Source organism: Astatotilapia calliptera, chromosome 15 (assembly GCF_900246225.1).
Source record: "Astatotilapia calliptera chromosome 15, fAstCal1.2, whole genome shotgun sequence".
Lineage (NCBI taxonomy): Eukaryota > Metazoa > Chordata > Actinopteri > Cichliformes > Cichlidae > Astatotilapia > Astatotilapia calliptera.
In genome coordinates, this window is record NC_039316.1 from 11,554,879 (window position 1) to 11,579,106 (window position 24,228).

A 24,228-nucleotide genomic window follows, 5' to 3' on the forward strand; every position below is an offset into this window, starting at 1 on the left:
TCATAGCTTTTGAGAGTAATTTATTTCCCACTGAGATTGTGAGGGTAAGTCCTCGGGATCGTGGCAGAATTAAAAGGTCAACAAGGTGAGAAAAGGAAAAAAAGCGCCCTAGCCCGGTGCACTTGGGCGCACAGAAGTTAACACTTGAAGATCTGAAACACACCAAGACACATGCACTTGTAGTCTATTGCCGTGTGAACATGCAGCAATGAGAGTGATGCACTGGTCACGGTGCAAGAGAAACAAAGTAAGATGAGCATTTATTCTATTCCCATTCACTTTTATATTGTTTAAACACTCTTTTGTTAGTTCATTTAGATATTTAAGTTTACCCGTTCATACTAATTGGTGTAGAAAGTGTCACACTTGCTGATCTAACTAAAGTAACTCTTAACAATGTCATGGCAGAGAACCTCTTGAAAGAATTAATTCAGCAGAGCTTTTTGCCTTTTAGTTGACCTTTAGCAGGTCACGCTTACCCAAATTAATATACTCTAGAGGGGAATCTGGTAAAGATCAAGGACACTGCACTTCACAGCGAGAATGTGTCCCTAAATATGTTGGCCACGTTCATAGTAGACTGGAGAAATGAAGAGCATTGTACTGTTAGCTTTGTCTACTCATGTCAGTGTTTTACGTGTATACAAGACGTGGGTCAGCCAATATCTGCCAATGATAGCTCTTTCTTCGTCTACCCCCCCCATCCCCAGCTCACCCTGCCTCACCCCACCTCACCCCGCCTCATCCCCATTAAACTCAATTTGTTCTGAGACTTGAGGATCACTTTGAGCCCAGAAGCATGTGCTGCATGAGCAAAGCGATGCAGGGAAATGTATTTTAGAAAGTTTAGTGGTAACACTGTAAAAAAAAAAAAAGAAGAAGAAGAAGAAGAGAAGTAAAAAGAAAAGAAAAAAATAACTGCTTGAAGATGGGCCAAATAAAAGGCACTATCACAAATGCTTTTTAAACAGTTAATCAAAAATGTAGTTTGAGCGTGTGGTGTGTGCTCTGTAAGGTTTTGCAAAGTTACAGTACTTCTTATGATCTAACTCTTATATGTTTTAACTTTTATTTTGTTTTCTTATATGTTCTTTTATGTTTTGTGCCTGGTTAAGTCCTTATTAGATGTCAGCAGACTTTCAAAAAGCCCAAACGCTCCTCAGAAATCTACTGAGACCTCCAATCAAGGTTAAAATATGCAGCAGGATTACAGGGAACAGATTTAATGAAGACCCAGCATCTCAGTGAAGAGAATTTAAGATGAAGTTTGTTTTATCTAAACATGTGTTTTAACTCAGGACACATGTGATAGGTTTCAATATACAGTAAACATGTGTTGTGGATTGTGTTGCCTTGGTAGTTTTATCGCTGTTGTAGTTCAGGTTTTAGAAATTAGCAGACATGCTTAATGATGCCTTGAGATTTTACAGCCCAGGGTTTTCAAATGAAGCATTGAATGACTATCTACAGATGTGTTTTAGGTTTTCTTAGACTGGAGAACATCTGCTGCTACATAAATGTGTGCTTGTAATTTAAGATAACGCCTGAACTTTGGGGCTAATTTTTTTATGGTATTTCTGGATGAACTGTAAGATTTGTTGGAAATATTTAACAAGTAACAAAAAATATAATAATGTTGGAGTTATAGTGCATTTTATAATTTTTTTTAAATTCGGTCATCCCGTGTGAGGACTGTTTATACAATCATATTGCATTAGTACGTATTAAAAAGCAAACATTTTTTCTGGCCTTGCATTGAAGTCTATAACCTTTGAGTTTAGCATGATGTTCTCAACCTGACATCAGGACACTATTTATGCCACAAATCTGCTCAGAGATTGCATTGAAAAATCTTTTCAAATAGCACGGACATCATATGAGCTGTCCTAGTTCTGGCATGAGAGAATTGCTGTGATAATTATCTGAAACAATCTGCAGGACACAGAGCTCAAGTAGAAATGCGATGCCTCAAACAGCCGGGGTCAGTCCACTTATCACTTGTCCTGTGTGGAGGGTGGCTCTGCTGTAAACAATATTGACCTTTAATTGTTGTTTTCAGGGTCAAAGGTTATCTCTTATCAGCTGCTGTCACACACAGTATAAGGATATGCTGAAGGAAATAATCTTAACAGAATACGTCTCAAGGAATTCAGGTGTCGTTATTCTCCAGACGTCCAACTTCTTTTCTGTCTACTGTTTACAGAGCAGTATAATAAATACGTCTGAATCACAGGGTAGTTCAGGTTTTTGCTTTTTATTTTTGTAGTTTGTGTCGTCATCATTTTTGTCTATTAACATAATACTGATAACTTTAATCAGAATGAATGCATCAGCAACACAAAGCTGGGCTGAGTATAGTGTTAATAAATCCACATGGTAGCCATTGTTGCTTGTGTCCAGATCTGTGGCAGCATTTCTGTTGCACTAGCTTTCAGTATTATTTCAAGAAAAGAAAGTATAGTTTTTACAGCCTCTCCTGCCCACTCCTAAAATAGGCATAATTACACCAGCAATTTAAAAACATGGAGCTACAATACTGGTTACAGTTGGTTCGTCCTTGGGAAGAAAAAGGTGCATTTCTGTTGTTTGTAAAAAGAAAAGAAAAAGAAATTAAAGTTAATTACTGAGCCTCAGTGGTGTTTTTGACTGTACCAAATAAGCCAGACTGGTGAAATCCAGTCTTTCGCCTAACCTAGGGTTCCTTGTTTCAGGTAAGTGATGACCATCTAAAGGTGAGAGTGGTGTTGATACCTTCATCCAGTGCTCTGTGAGATGTAGTATTAACTTACACCTTTGATTGCCATTTCAAATTCATTTTCTTTACCATTTATTTAACTTCTGGTGCCTCTTCAAGAATAGATTTTAATCTCAATCATACTTTCATATGAATAAATAAAGGATAATGGGGTTGATTTTAGATGCAACACTTGACAGCAATATTATTGCTTGTAGGCTTAAAATATATTTTCACTATTTGGGACATATCCCAAAGTCTTTCTTAAATAGCCTACAGGCTCTGAGGCTCAGCCTAGCCCAGTACAGTAGAACCATGCTGCGCTGTTATTTAAAAATCTGCCACAGAACTCCAGCACTCTGATCTTGAGCCAGAACCCGCTGATCTACGCTCCAAACACCACCATGGCCTCACTCTTCCTTTCCCTTCCAGCTGAGGATGAAGGGATGATGGAAGGAGGGATGGTGAGAGAAAAAGAGGGAGGGAGGCATTCTCTTTCTGGCCTTCTTTGGCATGCTTTTTTTCTCCTCTTTTCCCAGCAGCCCATCTGTTTCCTGTCTGCAACATGACACCAGTGCCCGATTAGGTTCTGCTACTCTTGAGGTGTGTGTGTGTGTGTGTGCGCGCGTGTGCTATTGGAGGGATTATGATTGGCTGCCATACACCTAGTCATTTATGTTGGTACAAACTGGCCCATGTGGTTGCATGTGATCCAAGTGTGATATAATAGCATCGCTAAAAATGTGTGGGAACCTCTGACTTCTGTCACTGAATCGTATTGAGCATGCTCAGTGGCTGATATATTGTGGTAATGCATTATTCTACTCTTTTCATGCTTGTTTTCATTAAAAAGTGAGAATGTTCTTCAGATAAAAATATCAGTACACTGAGCACTCTGTGCAGAAAAGAAATGCACATTTTGAGCTGTCATTCAGGTATATGCTGTGGCTAAAATGGCTGTTTTCTTAATCTGGCCAGTGTTTGGATCTTGGCTCTTATAACAGTAACAGAGCTGTGTGGATTAGCCGAGATAATCCCCACTCTGTTCTTCTTCACCCTCTATGGCAGCAAAACTGGGAAAGTGAAAATGTATCAAATGGACATCTTGTACATCAGCTCAAAGTACCCTTCCCTTTTTGTTGCATGTCTTTCCCTTTTTCACTGGTTTTTCTCTGTCTAACCCTGTCTGATGGGGATTTTCCACCCTTAGGCCCGCACTGAAAAGCTGGATGCTCCGCTCTCCTACTGTGTTTGTTTTTAATTGACGCACATAAAGACGTCCGTCAGCTAAGGCCAAGTCATACCTCCAAGTTGTGTTTGGCAAGGCCACAGTGGATGCACTGGATTCAGGGCTCCGTAGGTCTAGTTATAGCCTTCCCCAAACCAGACAGACTGTGGGATGCTCCTTTATATAATCCAAGATTTTCGTAGCTGGGCTAATAGAGGGAAACACTCATCAGGTCTCTGTTGTCATAGTCCTTGACATATTAACCCTCTCAAGGCAGGCGTTGCCGATTTGCAACAGTTAAAAACTAACAACCTGATTACCCCACATACATATTTTATGAGTTTTTTTACTCAGAAGTACCACTGCAGGACTTGGTTGTGCATTAGCAACAAAAAGTTTAATTTGAGCCTGAGAGGGTTAAAATAGAGTGAAGTACCAATTCAGAAGTGTCAAGAAGTTGATTGACTGTAAAGAAGCCGGTGATCAATTTGGTAAAGCGGTGGAGACAGAAAAGCACCAGGATGTGTTGATAAATGAATGAAATAATGTTCTATTATGTAGATACAACAGTAAAAAAATACATTGAGAGAAACATAAAAATGCATTAAAAAATGACAGAGCCTCTTTAAAATTCTTATAGACAGCCACGTTCTGTGTTTTGATCACAAGATTTCTGCTCTGGCACTGTTAATATGACAGTTGCCCTATAAAGGTCAGGGCTGGTGAGCTCGTGGGTGGTCTTCTACTGCCTAAGAATCCTTTTAAATCTAAACTTTGGCTTCTCATACTGCTGGTAGCTAACGCTACAAGAACATTTAACAAACGTCTACATTAAAATGTCTAAATCATAAAATGTTACTTAAAATTTGTCAAGGCTGTAAAATTAAGAATAAGAAAAAAAACATTATTACTCACTTTAAATGAATTCAGATAAACTCATTAGCATATGCTTACTTACATTTAAGCAATAGTTGAAATCCTTCTCACATCTGCTCTTTAAATATGCTTACAGAGCGGTGAGAATGCTAGTGTGGTATAAAGACAGGAAACCAGTCAAAATAACTCTTTTGACTCACCTACCTACAAAGCTAACTCATTAGCATAATGTATGAGAAATGATCAGTTTCTTTTCTCTTCTTGCTTTTCTGTCTCTGCTGTTCTTAAAGGTCAACAGCTCAGTGTGCTCAAAGGATGTTCTTCATTGTGTGTGTATGAGTTAGTGTTAGGTTTTGACCCATGTGTCAGGATATGTTTGTGTCTCCCTTGTGTTAGCATCACACCCCCTGCAGAATCCCTGTTTTGTTGATACACATCTTACTGGTCACAGTGCATTTTCTAACTCTATAAGCCACAGCTTCTTTTTAGCGGTTCTACAACCTTTTGTTACAGGAAAGATTCATAACACAGTGTGAATTAAAATGCACAGATCTTCTCATCTCTGACAAGGAGCTGAAATATTGTTTTCAGTCCTAGTATTTCGTACTGTAAGTTAGGTCAACTGCTTTTTGCTAGTAACTTTAAACTCATAACAAAGCTCGTTTTGAAATAAAGAGAAAATTGATGTTTCATAACTAATATATTTCCACCCAAATACTGACACAACTTTTTTTAGTAAAAACCTCAGACCCTATTGGGGAGATGACTGATAAAATAATAATTGTAATAACTTCCCTTTCTTCTCTTTTTTATTAAAGCAGTGAACATCAGTGCCAGAATTTATTGAAACTTAGCTCACCTCCTGTGCTTACTGTTCTGGACTTTCTACATTAGCTTACAAGAACTGATGTTTGTGATTTAAAATATAAAGATATCCTCCAGCCCCCAGTGTGTTAGGAGTCTTGCCAACTATTGGCTCTACTGTAGCTATTAAAAATACTAATTTGTCTTTTGGATGACTTACAATGTACCCCATTTTAAAGAAACCAAACCTAGATCCTACTGTCTGTAATATCTATATTTTAAATCCCTTTTTAATCTAAGTTCTGTTAAGGATATACTGTTTACTATAGAGACACAGTTTCTACCACTGCTCTCAGTCAGAGCAGTTAAACTACTTCTGAGAGTGTTAAATGACCTGCAGTGCCCTTGGGTGCAGGTGATTTCTCTGTTTTATTATTAAACATCAAGCACTAATTAAGAGGCCACATGGATTTCTGCCTGTATTGGACTCTAATGTCAAATTTGTGATCTGTGGTGCCCCACAGGGTGTGGTTCTGGGACCCCTGTAGTTCATTTTATATCTGTTACGTTTAAGACAGATACATTGAAGACAGTTTTAACATTAGATATCACTTATTCACCATGATGTCCAGCTTTATTTGTCCTTCAGACCATATGTGGTTAATAAGTTAATTATTTATATGACTAATGAGCTGCCTGTAGGCTATCAGTGAAATAAAAATACAGCTCAGTGCAATAGAGTTTCTTGACGCTGGCCCAGACAATGTACCTCTCTTAATCAGGAATAGTAAAGACACCCTCTGTACTATTCCTTTATTTAATTTGGTCAGTATTTAATCTACTAACTGTTAGATTAAATAACCTTAATCTAAAGGGTATTTTCAATCAGTTCCTGCCCTTCAGCGCCCATGTAAAAACAGCTCTTTTAACCTAATTTTATTACGTCTTAGAAATATTAGTGAATTCAGATCCATATTCTCTATAGTGGAGCTGGAGATTCGTTTATGCATTTATTTCATCTTGTATTGACTTCCACAACTCACTGTCAAAAGCCTTCCATAAGACGTATGCGTATACTCTGGCAGTGTCTTTAAATGTACGAGTTCTAATCAATGGAGATTCTGTGCTTTAATTCTTGTACTACTCTGAACTCTGTTTCATTTCTTGTGCAGTTTTTGCCCTGTAGAGTTTTTCTGTGTTGTTTTACATTTGTAGTCTTTTATCTTCTGTCCTCTTCAATTCTCTCTGTCATTTTGGTATTTTCGTAAATGCTTTTCTGTAAAGCACTTTGTGACTCCTGTGTGAAATGCTATATAAATAAATGATGCTTGCTAGCTTGACTGTACACTACAGTACAGAGGGGTACTTTGCTTGAATGTACTCAGTAATTTGCCAACTACAAAGGTCAGTGTACATTGCCTCCTAGGGCAGATAGAACCTTCAGGAACTCCTTCCTCTGTTACTCTGTGTAAACTATTCAGATCCATATTTGTGCTGTAGAATTTGATTGGTGTCTCAACAGAGTTTTATGTGCATTTACCCTCCTCCACAGGCCTGAATGTACATTTGAATTGTGTGTGCGTTTGTCTTTATAAAGAGTATGTCTAAGAGAGAGAGAGAGAGACAAGGATTCAGCTCCCTTTCATCATCTAAGCACATGCTGGCTACATGCTGGATCTCTAACATCCACCAGGCACTTCAACCACGGCAGCAGGTGTTTATTTTAAAGACTGTTGTAAGTGTCTCTGGCTGCCTCTGTGTCTGTCACTCCTCTCTCTCTGATGGCCTCTTGTTCTCTGTCTGTCTGCTCTCTCTTACCCCTGAGGCCATGTATATGCATCTGCTTTTAAAGACCGTGATCTAGGTTGACACAGGCAAAACGAGTCAGGAGACACACACACAAATGCAGGCAGCAACACAAATAGATAACCAACTGTACTCAAAAAGCATCTGCAATGGGGATGGAATGCCAAAGCTTTGAGGCCTCATAGGACACGTTTGCATCAACTGAATTTGAGATTGAATACTCCAATTGGAGTAATGCATGTGCTCCCCTGTGAAAATGCCAAGAAAACTAAAAACAAGCAGATAAATGAAATGTTTTTAGCAGTTCTGCTCATCTTTTCCTATCTCGTCTGTCCTCCCTCCTCTTGATCACAAGCAACTGTTGAGGGCAGTCTGCGATAGAAGTTGCCTCCTAAAATCTATTTTTGGAACTGATTCTAATAATAGTCCATATTAAAATAGTGTCAAAACTCCCCTTAGGTGGGAGACATTTGGCAAGTGTATGGGTGGGGTATAGAGCCTCTACTTTTTGGTATTAACCAAAATTCGCCCATGTACCTATTTAAAAAGGTGTCCGTAGCCAGTTCTAGACAGTATTTTATGATAGCAACATTTCTAATTGGCTTCTGTGTAATGTTTGAGAACTGCTTTCAAAAAAATTTCAAACAATACCCAGCTCACACCCTGCGTTTTGGTAGTAGACTAAACGAACCGTGTGTAGTCTCATCCATTTGTGTGTGCAGTGTGTATTTGTCATGATAAGACCGATGACGGCTGACCCAGACCTCACTGTTATTATCACTGTGCAGGCCTGACCACTAATATAGCCCAGCGCTCTGTCAGCACATGGAGAAAAAAATACGTATTTAAATACACAAGAGCAAGTCAACTCCCACACTTCAATTTAAGCACGATGGTGCTTAAGTTATCATTAGGTTTTTGTCTCTGGAATACAGAAGGCTATTACTTAGTCTGAAAGCTGTCAGTTATGATTCACTCTCACTTTGGGTTTGTGTAATTACCTGACAATGACAGGGCACAGGAGCACATATGATAGACAAGTGCTATATGAGGCAGGTGGTAGTGTTTAACCAGAATGATAAAGAGGGAAGAATCAAATCACAGAGCATGTAATGAAACGCAGATGCTGAAACGTTTGTGTTATGCTGTTATGAGTGTGTATTCTATTGTTTAGAACAACGGGCTGTAATGTAATTTAGTCCATTCTAGTGTTTACTGAAAAGACTGTGTGTTATACAAAGGTCTTAAACACTGCATTGGACTGTGAGGTTATACTGTCACAGGGTCCTAATGGTCTTTTCTCACAATTGCTACGTTAACTTGCTAAATTGTATAGTTCTTCTACTCTGAAGCTGAGGCTTTGCACTGATTTTATACTCAAGAAAAGCATTAATCTATTACTCTGTTGAGAAAAAGTGTGACCACAGTTTGGATTAACAGCAGCACACAATTGGATCATACCTTTAAAGCATTAATGACAGAACCATACTATCTTTGTACTCACTGCTCTCTGTTTGCTCCTTAGTTTAATGGAGTTCAATGAGACTCATTCAGTGCCGACTTCAGTCAATCTTTGAGAATTCATCTTTGGTGTGAAGCAGTGTCTTTCTAACTTTTACTATACGACACTTGCATCTCATCCACTTTTATTATTCCTGATTTTTAAATTCCTTAATTTAAAATTAACCTCTTATGCATTGTGTCATATATACACTGACCAGACACTTCACTAGGTACATCTTGCTAGAACCAGGTTTGAACACCTTTTGCCTTCAAAACTGACTTCATACTTCATGGCATAGATTCAACAAGATGATAGAAGCATTGCTCATCGATATTTGATAGAATCACAGAGTTGTTGCAGATTTGGACTGAAATCTGGTGACTCTGGAAGCCGTTTGAGTACAGTGAAGTCATTGTCATGTGCAGGAAACAAGTCTGTTGATTTGAGCTTTGTGATATGGTGCATTATGTTTTTTATGGAAGCATCCAACAGAAGATGGGTACACTCTAGTATTCAAACAATGCTCAACTGTTATTAAGGGGCGTGCCAAGAAAATATCATCCACATCACTGAACCACCAAAACTGGCTGAATCTGTTGATAGAGCGCAGGACTGATTCATTTACACCAACTACGTGACCCTACCATCCAAATGTCAGTGCAGAAATCAGACTCATCTCTTCAAGCAAAGTTTTACCACTCTTGGTCCAATTTTGGACTGGAAAAATGAATTGTAGCTTTAGTTTCCTGGTCTTAGCTGACAAGAGTGGCCCATGGTATAGTCTTCTGCTGCTGTAGCTCAGCAATGCTGTGATGAGTGGTTTGAGTTACTGTTGCTTTCCTATCAGATAGAAGCAGTTTGGCCATTTTCCTCTGACCTGGGGCGTCAACAAAGCATTTTTGCACAGAGGAAACCTGCTCACTGGATATTTTCTCTTTTTTGGACCATTCCCTTTAAACCCTAGAGATGGCTGTATGAGAAAATCCTAGTATATCAGATGAGCCCATCTGGCACCAACAACAATGGCACATTCAAAGTCTCATAAAACATGTTGCTACAACACTCTAATGCTCAGCTAGAACTTCAGCAGGTTGCCTTGACCTTGTCTACATGCCAAAATTCACTGATTGCCTATTTGTTTTGAGGCGCAGGTGTACCTAATAAAGTGGCTTGTATCAGTTATAGTGTTACATTTTTATTATATTAGGTCATCCAAAAGCTCAGGCTTAAGGTTGCTCTAAATGCTCTGTTTCAGACAGCTCCACACACCTGCTCGCCGGTCCTTTTGTTTGCAAAGGGGAGCCAATCAGAAGAAAGCTGACTTATATGGAGGGTACCCTTAAATAGAGAGGAGCTCATCATCATTATCCACTCATTTGTTGTTGATCCTATTATATCACTGACAAAAACGTTGGCTTAGTACTGATGGCATATATTCTGTTAAGGCAGGCTTACAGATCATTCCTCCATGAACAGATGGCAAGGAGGGAGCTGAAGTGGAAAATTAAAGTAATTTAATTGAGCATTTCACGTCAGTATGAATGATATTGGCATTAACTTGTCTTTTTGTCACTTTAGAGCTTCGTCTGTCACTGCTAATTTAAAGCTTAACGATTTCTTTTGTTCAGGCGTGCAAGAGACTGAGCGAGAATGAAAGAATGTGGACTGCCAACATGCTTAGTAACTGCCAACCTTTAATAAAGTTGACTAAACAGTACACAAAGACTTACACTGATTCATTTGTATATGACAAAAAATGATAAAAAATGATCATAATTTTTCAGAGTAGCATCACAGTTTATCTTTCATTGAAGTAGCAGGTCCCCAGTAGACTTCATGTTGCCAAGTGTTGATTTTATTAACTGCCTTGCACAGCCAGTTGTTGCTTGCAGCTAAAGATAGCACCATTGTTTAGATCATCCTTGACATATGTTGGAACATGCTTGTTGAAAGCTGTTGCCTTTATTTCTGTCACGTGTGGATTTTAGACGGCACGACTATTTCACAACTATTTTTTCCCTCTCTGCTTTGTTTCAGTAACTCACGCCCTCTGTCCTGTATGCAAAAGGACTACGTCATTTGCTGGTCTCATCAGCCCTCTGCACACTAAAAACTCAGTATCCCATTACCTCACAACACTGACATGAAGGAGTGCGTTTAGGCGGGTGGCTTGATTTGATGATTCAGCGCTGGTCTCATCCTTGTTTGCCCAGTGGAACATCAGATAATGCTGAGCTTTTGCTGATCTCTAGTGTGGCCCGACTCTCCCACATCCAGCCAATAAAGATTTGGGAGTAGCAGTGTGTTAGGTATGTAAAGAAAGTGGGTGGAAGAGATGGTCATTTAAGTACACTTCCAGCATTAAAAGTGTGTTCTGGATAGGTGTTATAAATGGAGAAATATGTCATGTTAACATAGCAGGAGACACAAGTTGGGCTGTCTTTGGTTCATATGCAGGCTGAGTGGATCTGTTCACTGCCTACTTTTTTAATGCATGCTTAAAACTCGGAGTGAGGTCATGGGTGAAGATATAAACTCTAGCATGTGTCTGTGTGGGGTCTGAGGGGATAGCTCCACAGCTGAGTGATTTTCTCACTGATTGTTATGACCCCCGCGCTGTCAACAGAGCATCTATTTCTATCTCTGAATCTGTGTGGATGATGCCAACTGTGTGTGTGGACTGTTTAAATATCCCACACGGCTGGGATTTGGAAGTTTAACCAATGGTTGTGGTGAAGTGAGAGTGTTCATGTTGAGGTCCCATGCCGGGGCGTCTGTGTGTATGTGTGTTTGCATACATTAGCATTTGTGGGTATCTCACAGCAGAGGGTTGTGTGTTATCCATTAGAGTAAGTGGGGAAAAATTCTACGCAGGGTTTGGGGTTTTGAGCTGTTCCACTCTCTCCATTCTGGAATGCATTCCCAACCCACAGTATCCTGACTCTGGATGCTTTTAGACTGTATCACCTTCATAATGGATCTTACACAGACTGCATACCTGCATTATTGCATATTAGAAAAGCTTCATCAGGACATGGCCTTCTTTTATTTCGAGCTTTAACAATCCACACTGACAAGATAACTTGACGCAACTTTTTGCATTATTCTTTTAAGCATCTGAGCCAAAACATAAAGCAGAAAAGGTTTCTCCGCCCCTCCAAGATGTGAGGTTTGATTCTCAAATTTTCTCAAAGTTTTTTCAAATTCTTAATCTGGTTTTTTTTTTATGTTTTTCTAGGAGAAGGGGAAATACATGCAGTAATTTATTGAAACATCTGAAAGCATACATGGAAATAAAGTACATGAGGCAAAATTCTAACAAGCTTCCCGAGGGACAATAAAAGCTCTTCTCTGGATGTCGCCTGCCCTTTGTCGCATTCCCTATAAAGATGATCCCATACTGCTTACTCAATGTCAGGGTCTGGGAACTCAGGAGGGTAATCCATGATTGATAGTGTTCGACTGTGTGTTTTCCTATGCACGTATGCTTTTACAGCAATATGTTTGAGGATGTTTGTCATGCTCAGAAATTGAGTCATTGCCATTTAGATGCTTTCCAAATGATGCCGCATGTTGGATCGAAATCTGACAGCACTTTTCAATGAGTTTTGGCAAGATCCCCAAAAGCATTGGCTGAAATTCAGCCCCAAACCATGACAGAGCCTCCAGTGTGTATCTCTTGAGTTAGGTGCCTTTTATGCTTGAATGATTCATAGGTCATGTTAGGTGGCCTTACAAACAAATAAAATACCCAAGTCACATAGAAGGACTAGATTGAAAATGAGTGAAAAAGCAGCCAATGTCCAAAGAAAAACTTTGAAAGACATTTAGAAAGACTCAAGAATTATTTTGAGCACAAAGTAAAGTTTAACATCTTTAGGTTCTGTATTTTACAGGTGTGGGAGGCAAAAAGTGGTAGTTTTGTGAAAACGGACCTTTTAGCATGTCTTTGAGCTAATGTAGCATAAAATGTAAATTTACAGCTATCCTGATCTAGAAAGTAAATGTAAGACTTACAGCATGCATCATAAAACAGTCAAGTTGTGTAAATTTGATACCATTTATATTTAATGAACTAAAACCACTGGCATTCTCCTTTATGGATACCACAGTCTCATTGTGCAGTATTTTTGTACACACATGCATGTACACTGCTACTGAACCTAATGGAGTAATATAAGAAATTTGGATTCCTCAAACTCACATAAAAATGGAAGCAGAACCAGGAAAGGTCTTCGGTGTAGACCACCAGTCCCTTGGTAGAGTTCACATTACTGGTCCAAAAGCTGGTCTACTTTGTATAAATAAGACGAGAGTGAGTGTGTTAATCATGCTCACCGACACACGCGCTCTCAATCATGCAAGCACGGGGATATTTAGAAAAAAAAACATAAATTTTCATAGTGTGAGGTCGAAGTAGTACAAACATGGCTGTAAGACCCCAGCTTTGTATTACACTTATGCACTTATGTTGTTTTATACCATTCTTATCTGGAAAATGCAAAATCATGCTGCTTATTGAATACTGGCAGCCTCCCACACTGCTATTAAATGTGCTCTCTCTCTCTCTCTCATTCACACACACACACACACACACACACACACACACACACACACACACACACACACACACACACACACACACACACACACACAGTGATACCCAAGCTCAATAAGCTGCTGTCAGCTGGATGGTGTTAGAGTGTTACGCTGTGGGTTGGAGAGAAAGAGCAAAGGGAGGGAGAGGTGGAATGCAATCTCAACACCTTCAGCTTCTGCCCTATTCACCTTGCATGTTATTTTGCAGGAATGCCATTAGCTAAGTGAAAAATGACTGTGTGTGTGTATGTGTACGGGTTGGTGGATGGCTTCATGAGTATGTGCATGCAGATGTCTGTCTACATGCCTGCCTGTGTGGGAAGCAGAGACTTGAAAGGACATAATAGAACATTAAAAGCATTTTGTGAATCTGAGTGTCCATAAACATTGAGTTTTTTGAGGCACTGCCTTTATTTGTGTATCAAGTGAAAGTGGAGCCTTAACCAGCACTTTAATGTCGTAGATTAAGTTGGCACTGGCTGTGTGCTGATGAAAACCAGACGTTTTTGCTCAGACTTCCTACACACATGCACACGTGTGCGTGCACATTGTGTCAGTCGACTGGTTCTTTTGAAGAGTCCATTTAAGAAAAATGTATTACCCAATCTGTTATGTGTTTTGCCATCTAACCGTGTTTATTATCCATTATACAACAGATTAAAGAGTCAAGCTATTTTTGAAATGATAAATATCTCATTTGAAACAAACTCTGGAAGTTTCTGACACGGGAAACGACTCCCATCTCTATGCAGTGTCTCCATGTCTATTTTACAGTTTCTTGCGCTCATTTTTGGGGTCAAATTTTAGGCGGCTGAAGCTGACCAACCATCAAGGATGCCCTTAAACAATACCTCAAACATCTAGTCTTCAGCAGTCTCCCGTCTAAACCCATAAAGGCAAAAGTATGTGCAAATTATTGGCCGAGGTCTTTGAGATTTACTATGGTTTAATATTTCATTATATCCCTTCTGGCTTATAGGGCTTTGTCCCAACTGTGTTCTGCAATGGTCAGCATATGGCTCACAAACACAGACACATACAGACATGCACACACTCTCTGGCCTGCAGAGCCCAGTGAAAACAAAGCTGGGCTCTGCCAGTGTAAACACAGCCCATTGTTAAGGGCACTCTTTCCCGCCTCGTATCTTCGCTCCCTGTGGCGATCCAGGGCTCTGAGAGGTACAGTTCTGGGACAGATCCCATGTAACAGAGTTATATTAAGAAGTTCGAGGACTCATTTGCTCCACATTTATGTGACCATGTCATTATAACGAAGGCTGGAGAGTGTGATTTATGTGCTGGGTTTCGCTCCCTTGCACTCCTCTGTCTCTCTTTTACTGATTTAGTTTAAATGCTTGGCTCCTTAAGCGTGGTTTGCGGTCGCTTATTTTGAGGGGTTTTAGCTTTTTGACACTTATTTTTAGAAAGGCAGCAGTCAATATACTATACTATACTGTACCGTTTTTTGTTAGCAAATAAAGTGTACAGAAAAACTTGGCAGACTATTGTTTTGGATGATTGATGGACTGTGTGTGCATGTGCATTGGCCAGGTAATGCATCCGATTACATAGTCTTTTGTTAGTGAGGAAAATGCATGTTTCACAGTGTGTATAAGCCACATTGTCCCCTCTTCAGCTATGACTCTGGTCCACATGTGCAGCCAATTAGGACCAATCAGAAGCCTATAATAAGGGCGTGGCATGGCACCACGGCAACATGGCAGTGGGGGAGTTGTAAAGCCCTGTGATTAGTGTGTCAGACTGATGAGAAGGAACAAGGGAACCTGCCAGGCCAAATCTCACTTCTTAATTTTGCTTTTTTTTTTTTATATCCTCTCAGTTTGACCCAACCAAACCAGGTTAGTTTGGGCTTCTAAGTCTGATTTTTAAAAATCTTTTCTGTTGACAGATCACACACGAGATAACACAATTATATAAAGTTTTTTACAGATATGAAAATCTTATTTTCACTTTTCTACTCAAGCATTCAAAGTGCTTTAAATAACATTTTTCATTCATCATTCACACACAAATTTATACAAGTGCTTTCTATCTAACATTCACACATCAGGAGCAGCACTGATTTCAGTATTTTGCCCAAGAATATGTAAAAATACAAATATACATGTATGTTTATACAACTGGTGAGAAACTACATTGCTAATGGTCTTCTTTAAACTGAAACAAAGATCAGAAATCATATACTGGTTGTTACTTGATGTTGAGGAGGTTAAAGTCAGACCTGTTAGATCCAAGTCCTCCAGGAACAAGAGCTGTTGAAACTACTTTAAGTGCAGTCTTTAAACTGCTGTAAGAAAAACGTCTTTTTCATGTCTATTGCTCTCTCTGTTTAATTGTCAGAAGTTAAAATGGTATTGATTGTACAGGGTGGGCCATTTATATGGATACACCGTAATAACATGGGAATGGCTGGTGATATTAAAGTCCTGTTTGTGGCACATTAGTATATGTGAGGGGGCAAGATGGGTGGTGACCATGGTGGCCATTTAGAAGTCGGCCATCTTGGATACATTTGTTTTTTAAATAGGAAGAGGGCCATGTGACACATCAAACTTATTGGTAATGTCACAAGAAAAACAATGGAGTGCTTGGATTCAATGTAACTTTATTCTTTCATGAGTTATTTACAAGTTTCTGACCACATTTCCGTGTTAAGACTCACATTTTTTCCGTGTTGTCTCATTCTTCTTTGATGCACGGCACAAAAATCTACCAAGTCAACCTTAAGAAAATGGTTTGCATATTAATTTGGTCTTAAACACCATAAATGCATCCTGCAAAGTAGAGGCAACATACTGGTTTACTTAAGCAGCCATATCCTCCATCTTTATTTATTGCTTCTTCAAAGAGAGCTCTTTGTCTGCTTAATTGTCCTGTTGTGGAAGAACAGGTTTAGTACGAAGATCATGTAACTGTGGCCACCAGCATTTCTTATCAGACAGTACTGTCCAATATCCGATAAAGGCAAAATGTCACAGTATAATTACACAAATTGTATCATGCAATCTTTTCATCATTGCCTACAACTGGAAAAATGTGCACAAGCCGAAAGCAGCATCCAGTGCAACGGGGGAGTGTGGCCTGCTCTGCTCCTTCCTGTGCTTTGATTGGCTCTTGGATCACTGCCAAAATACGTCTCTGGTAATTTGATCAGCGTGTTTATCGTCGTCCTTTAAACAAATGCTGAATTTTTACCCCAATTTTCATGTCATAATTTTACTATTAGTACTGATGATCTCCCGGGGGAAAAAGCAGCAGATTTGTCTTTGTGGCCGTTGTTCGCAAACAGCAGTGAAAATGCAAGAATGACCAACAGCTGGACAGACAGTCATCTGTTCAGCTGTGAATGGTCAGCCAGTCTGACAGAGCGGACAAACACGGTGACCGGAGCACGGCTCGGCCTCCGAAACCACATGTGAGCCGGCAGGAATGTATAGCCCAGTAGGTTTGTGTCTGGGTGAAACTTCCTTGACTAACAGGACACTGTTAGGTTGGGGGGTTGTGATGGCGGGGGCAGCGTAACTTTTGGGAACTTGCATGCATGGTCCGGAAGAGTGTGTGAATCATGGCCACAACGCTGTCTGACACCGTCGGTGACAGCATACTCTTGAGTATGTTTACCTTTGTTTGACTCCTAATGAAATGAATCAGCAGTTGATGTGAGTCTTAATCCTTATCAACAACAGCAACAAATACGACAGACTGCACAGCTGTGTGCACTAGAGGGTAGAGAAGAAGATAGTTCTGATCAAAAACTGGTTGCTTTGAAAATATAATCCAGTATATTGCTTTACAAATACTGCATTGCCCTTTACCTCCTTTACCTACAAATACTCCAATACTGCATTGTCTAATTATGCTCTGTTCTGTCTTTCTTTTCCCTAAACACCCCTTCCTTGCTTTACTTCCTTCTCTTTGTAGTCCCAAAGAAGTTGCTCCACGAGCAGGGCCCCAGACCACCAGCCTACCACCCAGCACCCAGCGCCCATGACCCTAACATAGTGGGAGACAGCCCTCCTGAGGGGAGCTCAGTCAAAAGCCCTGACACTGTTCCAGGTGAGACAAATGACAACTATAGTGTATAAGCTCATACACTCTCACCCCCCCCCCCCCCATGAAATGTAGTTAACGCTAAACAGGTTTGAGGCCTCTTGAGCATCAGACCTTGATCTAATTCAGGTCTTAAGTCAGAGCGTGGTTGTGTGCGTTTTCAAAGTAACACAAGTTCAACTGTTTCCATATGGATCCTTTCTGATTGATGGTACTCACAATATACTCCTTCCCAACAACCAATGATTGCACTGCATGTACAACAACCTAAGTCAGGCTTTCAAATTCCCAGAGAATGAATGACCAAGAACAACGGAATGAGAGAATGAAAAAGAATAGACGCCAGCAAGAAAGAAACTTAAACAAAGCTTTATTCATGAGCAATGGTGGCCTGCATCCAGCACACTAATTACTCTGCTAGGCTACTGGCACTGTGCTGATTAGGAGGATAGAAGAATGAATGAGCAGTTAAGAGAGGTAGAGGACAGAAGACGTGTGCTGTAGCGCTGACGGTTCCTGATGCATGAATTTCTCCTCCTTATTGCCACGAATGTACGCACTGCTCAAAAACTAACTCTGGAATAACCTTTTTTGTGAGATTGTGTGATAGCAGATAAAACAGGGCGAAGACGAGGTTTTCAAAAGAAATATTCAACCAAATAAAGATGTGATTCACTGTAAATTCAGGTGCCTTGTTCTTCTTACTTTAGCATTTCTCTTTAGTTAATGTTAGACTGCACAAAATGATGGGTATGTTGACATAGATTGAATCTTTTTGCTTGATCACCAAAGGTAGCCATGCAGACAGCAAAGGCTCCAGGAAGTCACTGCCCTCTGCCAAAAAATAGTCCAGGAAGTGGCATACCATAAAAACACTACTTACTGTATTTACTATATAACACAAGTGAGTACATGCATAATTGAAGAGGCAGATTTGAACTTTTAGACTAATGCACCACTAATAAACTACTTGTATCCATTTGCTTCCCATCATAAGCTAATAAGGATATTTATATTAATCATACATGGATTAATATAAATATTAATTTTCTCATTCAATTTTGATTTCTCAGATTTTAAAAGCTTTGTGTGTTGTACTACTGCCTTGATAAATTATGCCTTTTCTATCGCTGTTATCACATATTCCTCACTCTGTACACTTATGTGCTTGTTACTATAATTCAGCAAAACTATGTGATGCTTAAGACCATGATATCATAGCTTTTAGAGGAATACCATTATATATATAAACATGGATTTCGAATGCAATCTGGTTTATTTCCTATCCTTGCAAAATTGGTTTTATGTGTACAAGTTAAAATACAGCTTTGTAAACATCATATGGCACAAACACAAACACTGAACTTTTTATTGTCTCCATCTTTGGTTCCAGCTGCTTCTTGATGTGGCATTGCTGCTGTGCAGTTCACACAGATTACTTGACTTTTCTTTTTCCATTTATTTCATTGAAGTCAAGCTCTTTCTTTGTGCATTGCACGACATGATCTTAGGTTGAATTCACTGGGATGTCGTGTTAACACACACCTGAACACACTGGACCAATGAACTGACAACACTTTTGTTTTTATAGAGGTGCTAACACTTGCTGACTGTCAGTTAATGAAGTGCATTTGATTAGCAATATCTGGCTGGTATGTATGCTCTTATTGCCTAAGGAAGTAAGAAGGGTGTCTTTAGTTTCCCACAGGAATGCTAGTCCTCTGAACACAAATGTATTGTTTCGTAGAGACAACAGTATAACAACAACGTATTTTATATTTTCATTGATAATGTGACAAAAGTTGTCTGTTTTCTGTGAGTTGAGACAGATTGCGGTTGAACGTTAGCTCATGTGTGCAACATAGCCGTAGGTCCAGGTGGAAGCATTTACCTCATCAGCGAGCACTTCCAGTATAAACTGCATTTATCAGATAAAGAGAGCCCGACACACCTTAGAGACTCTACAATTAGAGGTCATTCCTGCGTGTGACAAATCACCAGAGTATGCTTACCTTCATTGACAAAAGAAATAAAGCATGTAAAAATGACTATGCAACCACACACAGAGAGAGAGAGAGCTCAGGTCACTAAACTAAATGCTTCTGTTTATTTTGACTGTCTGAGGTTTGGTTGCTTTTTTTCAGTGGAGCTAAACTTGCAGTAGTTCCACGCTACCCCATAAACAACTACGTCAGGTAAACTAAAGGCAGCTGTAACATGAGTATGAATCCCCATAATTAATTCATGGTGCTCCTGTTTTCTCTCTCTTTCACACACTCTCTTTGCAGTGAGTGCACAACAAAACCCAGCTGGTAAACACTGAAAGAAGTAAAAAAAAAAAAGAAAAATCTAGAGCAGGAAGTAGTCGTTCCCATCTATAAATAGAAACATTTTTTCTAAGATTTTGGGAAGCTTTTGAAATGTCTCCAGAGTACAAACTTTTCCATGTGGTTCTCTGTTTCTTAATGACCTGAGTCAGAATGAATTACAGAAAAGGATGTCGTGTTATCTTCTGAATCACAAAGCTCCCTGTGAATGTGTACGTGTGTGCATGTATGTGTGTCTTATGCGTGACGCATCTTTTTAGAAAATTTATGCGATAAAATCTCCCCCAAACCACTGTGAGACTGTAGGCGACTGAGACTGATGTCATTACAATGAATCAGCAACAGCAGATTCTGGATTTACTGTAAAAGCATCACCATCATAATGTAACTGTACATGTAGCTGCTGTAAACTACTCATTGTGTACTCATGTCCTGTTAATTTACATTTTTTTCCAGAAAGGAAGAAACCCAGGGAGACCAACGCCGACGAGGAAAAGTCTTTTGAAAACGGAAAAGGAGGAGAAGAAAGAGAAGAAAGTCCATTGCGTCCCCCGGACATGAATCCCATCATCAACTCAACATCGAGTGGCAACATGGCCCTCATTAGTAACGCATTGGCAGCCTACACTTACATATCAGGTCGGGTAACATTGTTCTGAAATCTACTGTAACATCACATGTGTAGCGTAATCTCTGGCAGTTAGACTTTTAGAGATCTTAACTGCATCTGCTTAGGGAGTAGCCACACAGTGTAAAGGTTAATGCATTCACCTTGCAGCCTGGATAAATGGGAGGGGTGCACCAGGAAGGGTATCCGGCGTAAAATCTGTGCCGAATCGAAATATGCAGATCCAACCGCTGTGGCGGCCCCTCGGGAAATAAAGGGGCGGACGAAAGAAACTTGATCTCTTTGGGAAAGAGATACAGTTCCACCGCAGGGATTCTTGTTGCTCTGTTAGCAAACAATAAGGCTGGATCTCTGTGTTCAAGAGCATTATCAGCTCCTGGTTGCTTCTTGGCCCATGAGATTAGTGACCACGGGATTGCACTGCATGGATTGATGTGTGTAAAATCCCCGTTTCCCATTTCTTCTCACTAATAGGTGGGTAAATGTGGGCCAGAGGATGTAAGCAGCGATAATGTCTCTATACATTACACAGTGTGGGTCACCAGCTCTAAGCAGCTGCTAAAACAGTCACTGAAATAGTTTGCCTGTTTCCTGCTATAAACAGTTTATACATAGTGAAATGTGCAGCACAGAAGGTCAGATAAATACACAAGGCATGCAGTGAACATGAGCTCAGGTGGTTACTTAGATCACTTAGCTTTTAGCTTTCTCTAAAGGTTTCCTCAGAATGCAAAAAAGGTTGCATGTTAGGATTTCAAGAAAAATTCTCAACGTCTTAATGGTAAAAGAGAAATGAAATTGATTATATTAATGAACAATAATATAAACAGAAGTGTCTGCAGTTGAGCTGGATGCATTCAAAGTGCAAATGCAAAGTACCTGCATGCAAAATGCAAGTAAGACACGAAGGATTCAAAGCTGAAAATGGCATTCATTCATTGAAAAGGGAGAGCCGTTCTCGTCTCGTACTAATGGAGCTAGAGTCACTTTGGTTTTTTCAGTGGGGAAACACAGACCCCATCAGAGCTGTGACATCTGCTGAAGATGAAAACCAGGAGTAGCAGAATCTGTAAGACATCTTAACTAAACCAAGCCACGTGAACACTTGCTGTGCAGACAATGTTCATTACACTGAGTGAAATGCATCTGACTAAACAGGTCAGGAAAAAATAAGAAACCCAGTGAGAAAGACTCAGCTTAGTGTTCGACACATTTTCCTCATAAAGTCAACTAACAATTTCCAATTTCTCTTGTACAACAGATCACCCAGAGAGGGCTGCACTATTCTTTGTCTGTGGTGTGTGTTTGGGCCTCTTCCTCACCCTCTTCGCCCTGGTAGTACAGATCTCCTGTCGCACCGACTGCCAGCCCCGCCAGCGGCCTCCCGCCAAGAAACGACCGCGTCCTCCCGACTCATCCTCCGATTCCAGCGACTCGGACTCAGACTGGGACACCACCTCAGATCTGTCGGCGCGGAGACACCGGCGCTTTGAGCGTACGCTCAACATGAACGTGTTCACGTCGGCGGAGGAGCTGGAAAGAGCGCAGAGGCTTGAGGAAAGGGAGCGAATCATCCGGGAGATCTGGATGAACGGACAGCCGGACATCCCAGGGACACGGAGCCTCAATCGGTATTACTGAGGACTGCAGAGGGATGATTGATAGGCGGCTTACTTGACTCAAACAAAAATTTAGAACACACTTGGGTTGGAGTGGAAAGGGACAAGGCCTCGATGAAGCTTTATAAGCATGAATGCAAAAGCAGCTGGACTCTTACTGATGAGAAAAGTGGAAGGTACTGCAGACTTTTAAAGAAAGTCCTCCTTCTCTGCTGATTTGCATATTCCTCTGGGTATCATAAGCTATTCCCCTTTTGAGTAAAACAATAAGCTCCCTTTCTGTATGGTAAGCTTACCTCTTGGCTGGAGGAAGCAAGAGGTGAAAGGCTGCACTGCCTTGCCCATGACCTCCGCAGGCCTTTTTGAAGTGGGGATTTATGGGTTAGCTGCCTTAGACATACATAGGCCTGCAGAGACTACATGGTGACTGAAGGACCAAGGCCTCAGACAGGTCTGTTTATACAGAACCCCAGGCAGCTGGAAGAGACTGTGACACTTACAGCTTTATGCTCTGTACCCTCCAGTATTCAAGTGTGAACTTTAGCAGAGGGGTAGCATAAAGCAAGTGCACTTGACAATGTAAGATAATCTTTCCACAGTGAATAACCATGCTGCCTTTTGAGCTTTATAAAACCAAAAGATATTTTTGTGGGAATTCATCTCAGCCCTTCTGAAATATATTTTAAAATATTTAATAGTTTATTAATGTTGCGTATTTTTGTTGTCAAGTATGGTTTATTATGAGATATTTTTATACTTGGCGAAGGTTGTCTGGTCTAGCACCTCAGGGATGCAATCCTAGTGTTTCTGTGTTTGGTTGATGTTTGTTTTGGTTGTTTTTTGGCTATTAAGAAGGGGATCGGCCCATTTAAACCGCTGTGCCAGCATTTAAAGAGAAGAACTAGAAAAATCATATAAAGAGCCTCAAAGAGGTTTTAGTGATTTTTAAACCTTATTTTTGATACAGTATGTTTAACTCACAGTGCAGTGCCTTTTCCAACTGTTACATCTCTTTGTCAGAAATGAAGCTGATGAGTCTCTCTGTAACTGGTCAAATTATTTATTGATTGGAAATCATACATTCATCTCGTTGTATGCATATTCCCTTTGCTGAGGTGGACCATGTGTAAAAGCTGAATGTGTCTGTTAAACATTGCACTTCTCCCCAGATGTAAATGTGCATTACCAGTAAGTGCCAATTTCTATCAGTGACTTTGCTACAAAATATTTTTATGGTCTTGTCTCGTGACAGATGTGTGAATTTCAGGTCTTGCGCCATCTGTGTATTCATTTCAAAGATGCTAAACAGATGCCCGTGGAAACCAGCGCTGCAGAAAGTGGCGAATTATGTCGCCACTTTAATCTTATAACCAGTTGTCAGTCCAGTTCTGCTCGTGCTTCCCTGACTTCAAGCGTAGAGTTAGTTTTCATAAATCAGTTTGGTATTTTTGTGAGCGTAATTAAAGAGTAAACAGGACATATTAAGGTCATTTTCACAACACTCCCTCCACCATACATACAGTACACCCTGCACTTCTCCTGTTTTTTTGTTTTTTTGTTTGTTTTCTAACAAGGATATTTGTTGTGTTTAATTTTGAATGGGATTAAAATGTGCCAATAACTGGTGATGTGAGAGACCAAAATATGACTCCTGTGCTTGGAATAAACTGTGTTAAAAAAAAATAACATGTCTTTTTTTTTTCCTTCTGCACTTTCTTCTGAAAAAAAACACGCTGCAACTGTGTACACTGACCTATATTTTTGAATTTAAGACTATATTGTGAGTGTCAGGAGAAAGAAGACGCTTTAGCCCAATTCCAGTACTGAGAATACAGTGAGTTCATACATAATACGGATTTACACAAGGAGGTCATAGACAGCATGAAGGAGAACTTGTGAGCCAGCGGCTCACTGGATCTGTAAGATTTGTTATTGAGCGCCACCTTGTGATGAAGATAGATCTCTACAGTGTGTTTTAATGCAGCACATAAGGAGTGAAGTTATGACTGCAAATCACTTTGGCTAGCTATAC

General features: G+C 40.0%; 1 protein-coding gene across 3 annotated transcripts in view; it reads left to right on the forward strand.

The window, feature by feature from the left end:
• eva1aa (eva-1 homolog A, regulator of programmed cell death a) overlaps positions 1-23,863 on the forward strand; it is a 72,137-nt gene extending 48,274 nt beyond the window's left edge. For all 3 annotated transcript variants that reach the window (XM_026194528.1, XM_026194529.1, XM_026194530.1), the window contains 3 exons: positions 17,494-17,628; positions 20,406-20,588; positions 21,839-23,863. In XM_026194528.1, coding sequence (XP_026050313.1) covers positions 17,494-17,628; positions 20,406-20,588; positions 21,839-22,218 — 698 coding nt within the window. In that variant the 3' untranslated portion in view covers positions 22,219-23,863. The remainder of the gene's footprint in view (positions 1-17,493; positions 17,629-20,405; positions 20,589-21,838) is intronic.
• The last annotated feature ends 365 nt before the right edge of the window (positions 23,864-24,228 follow it).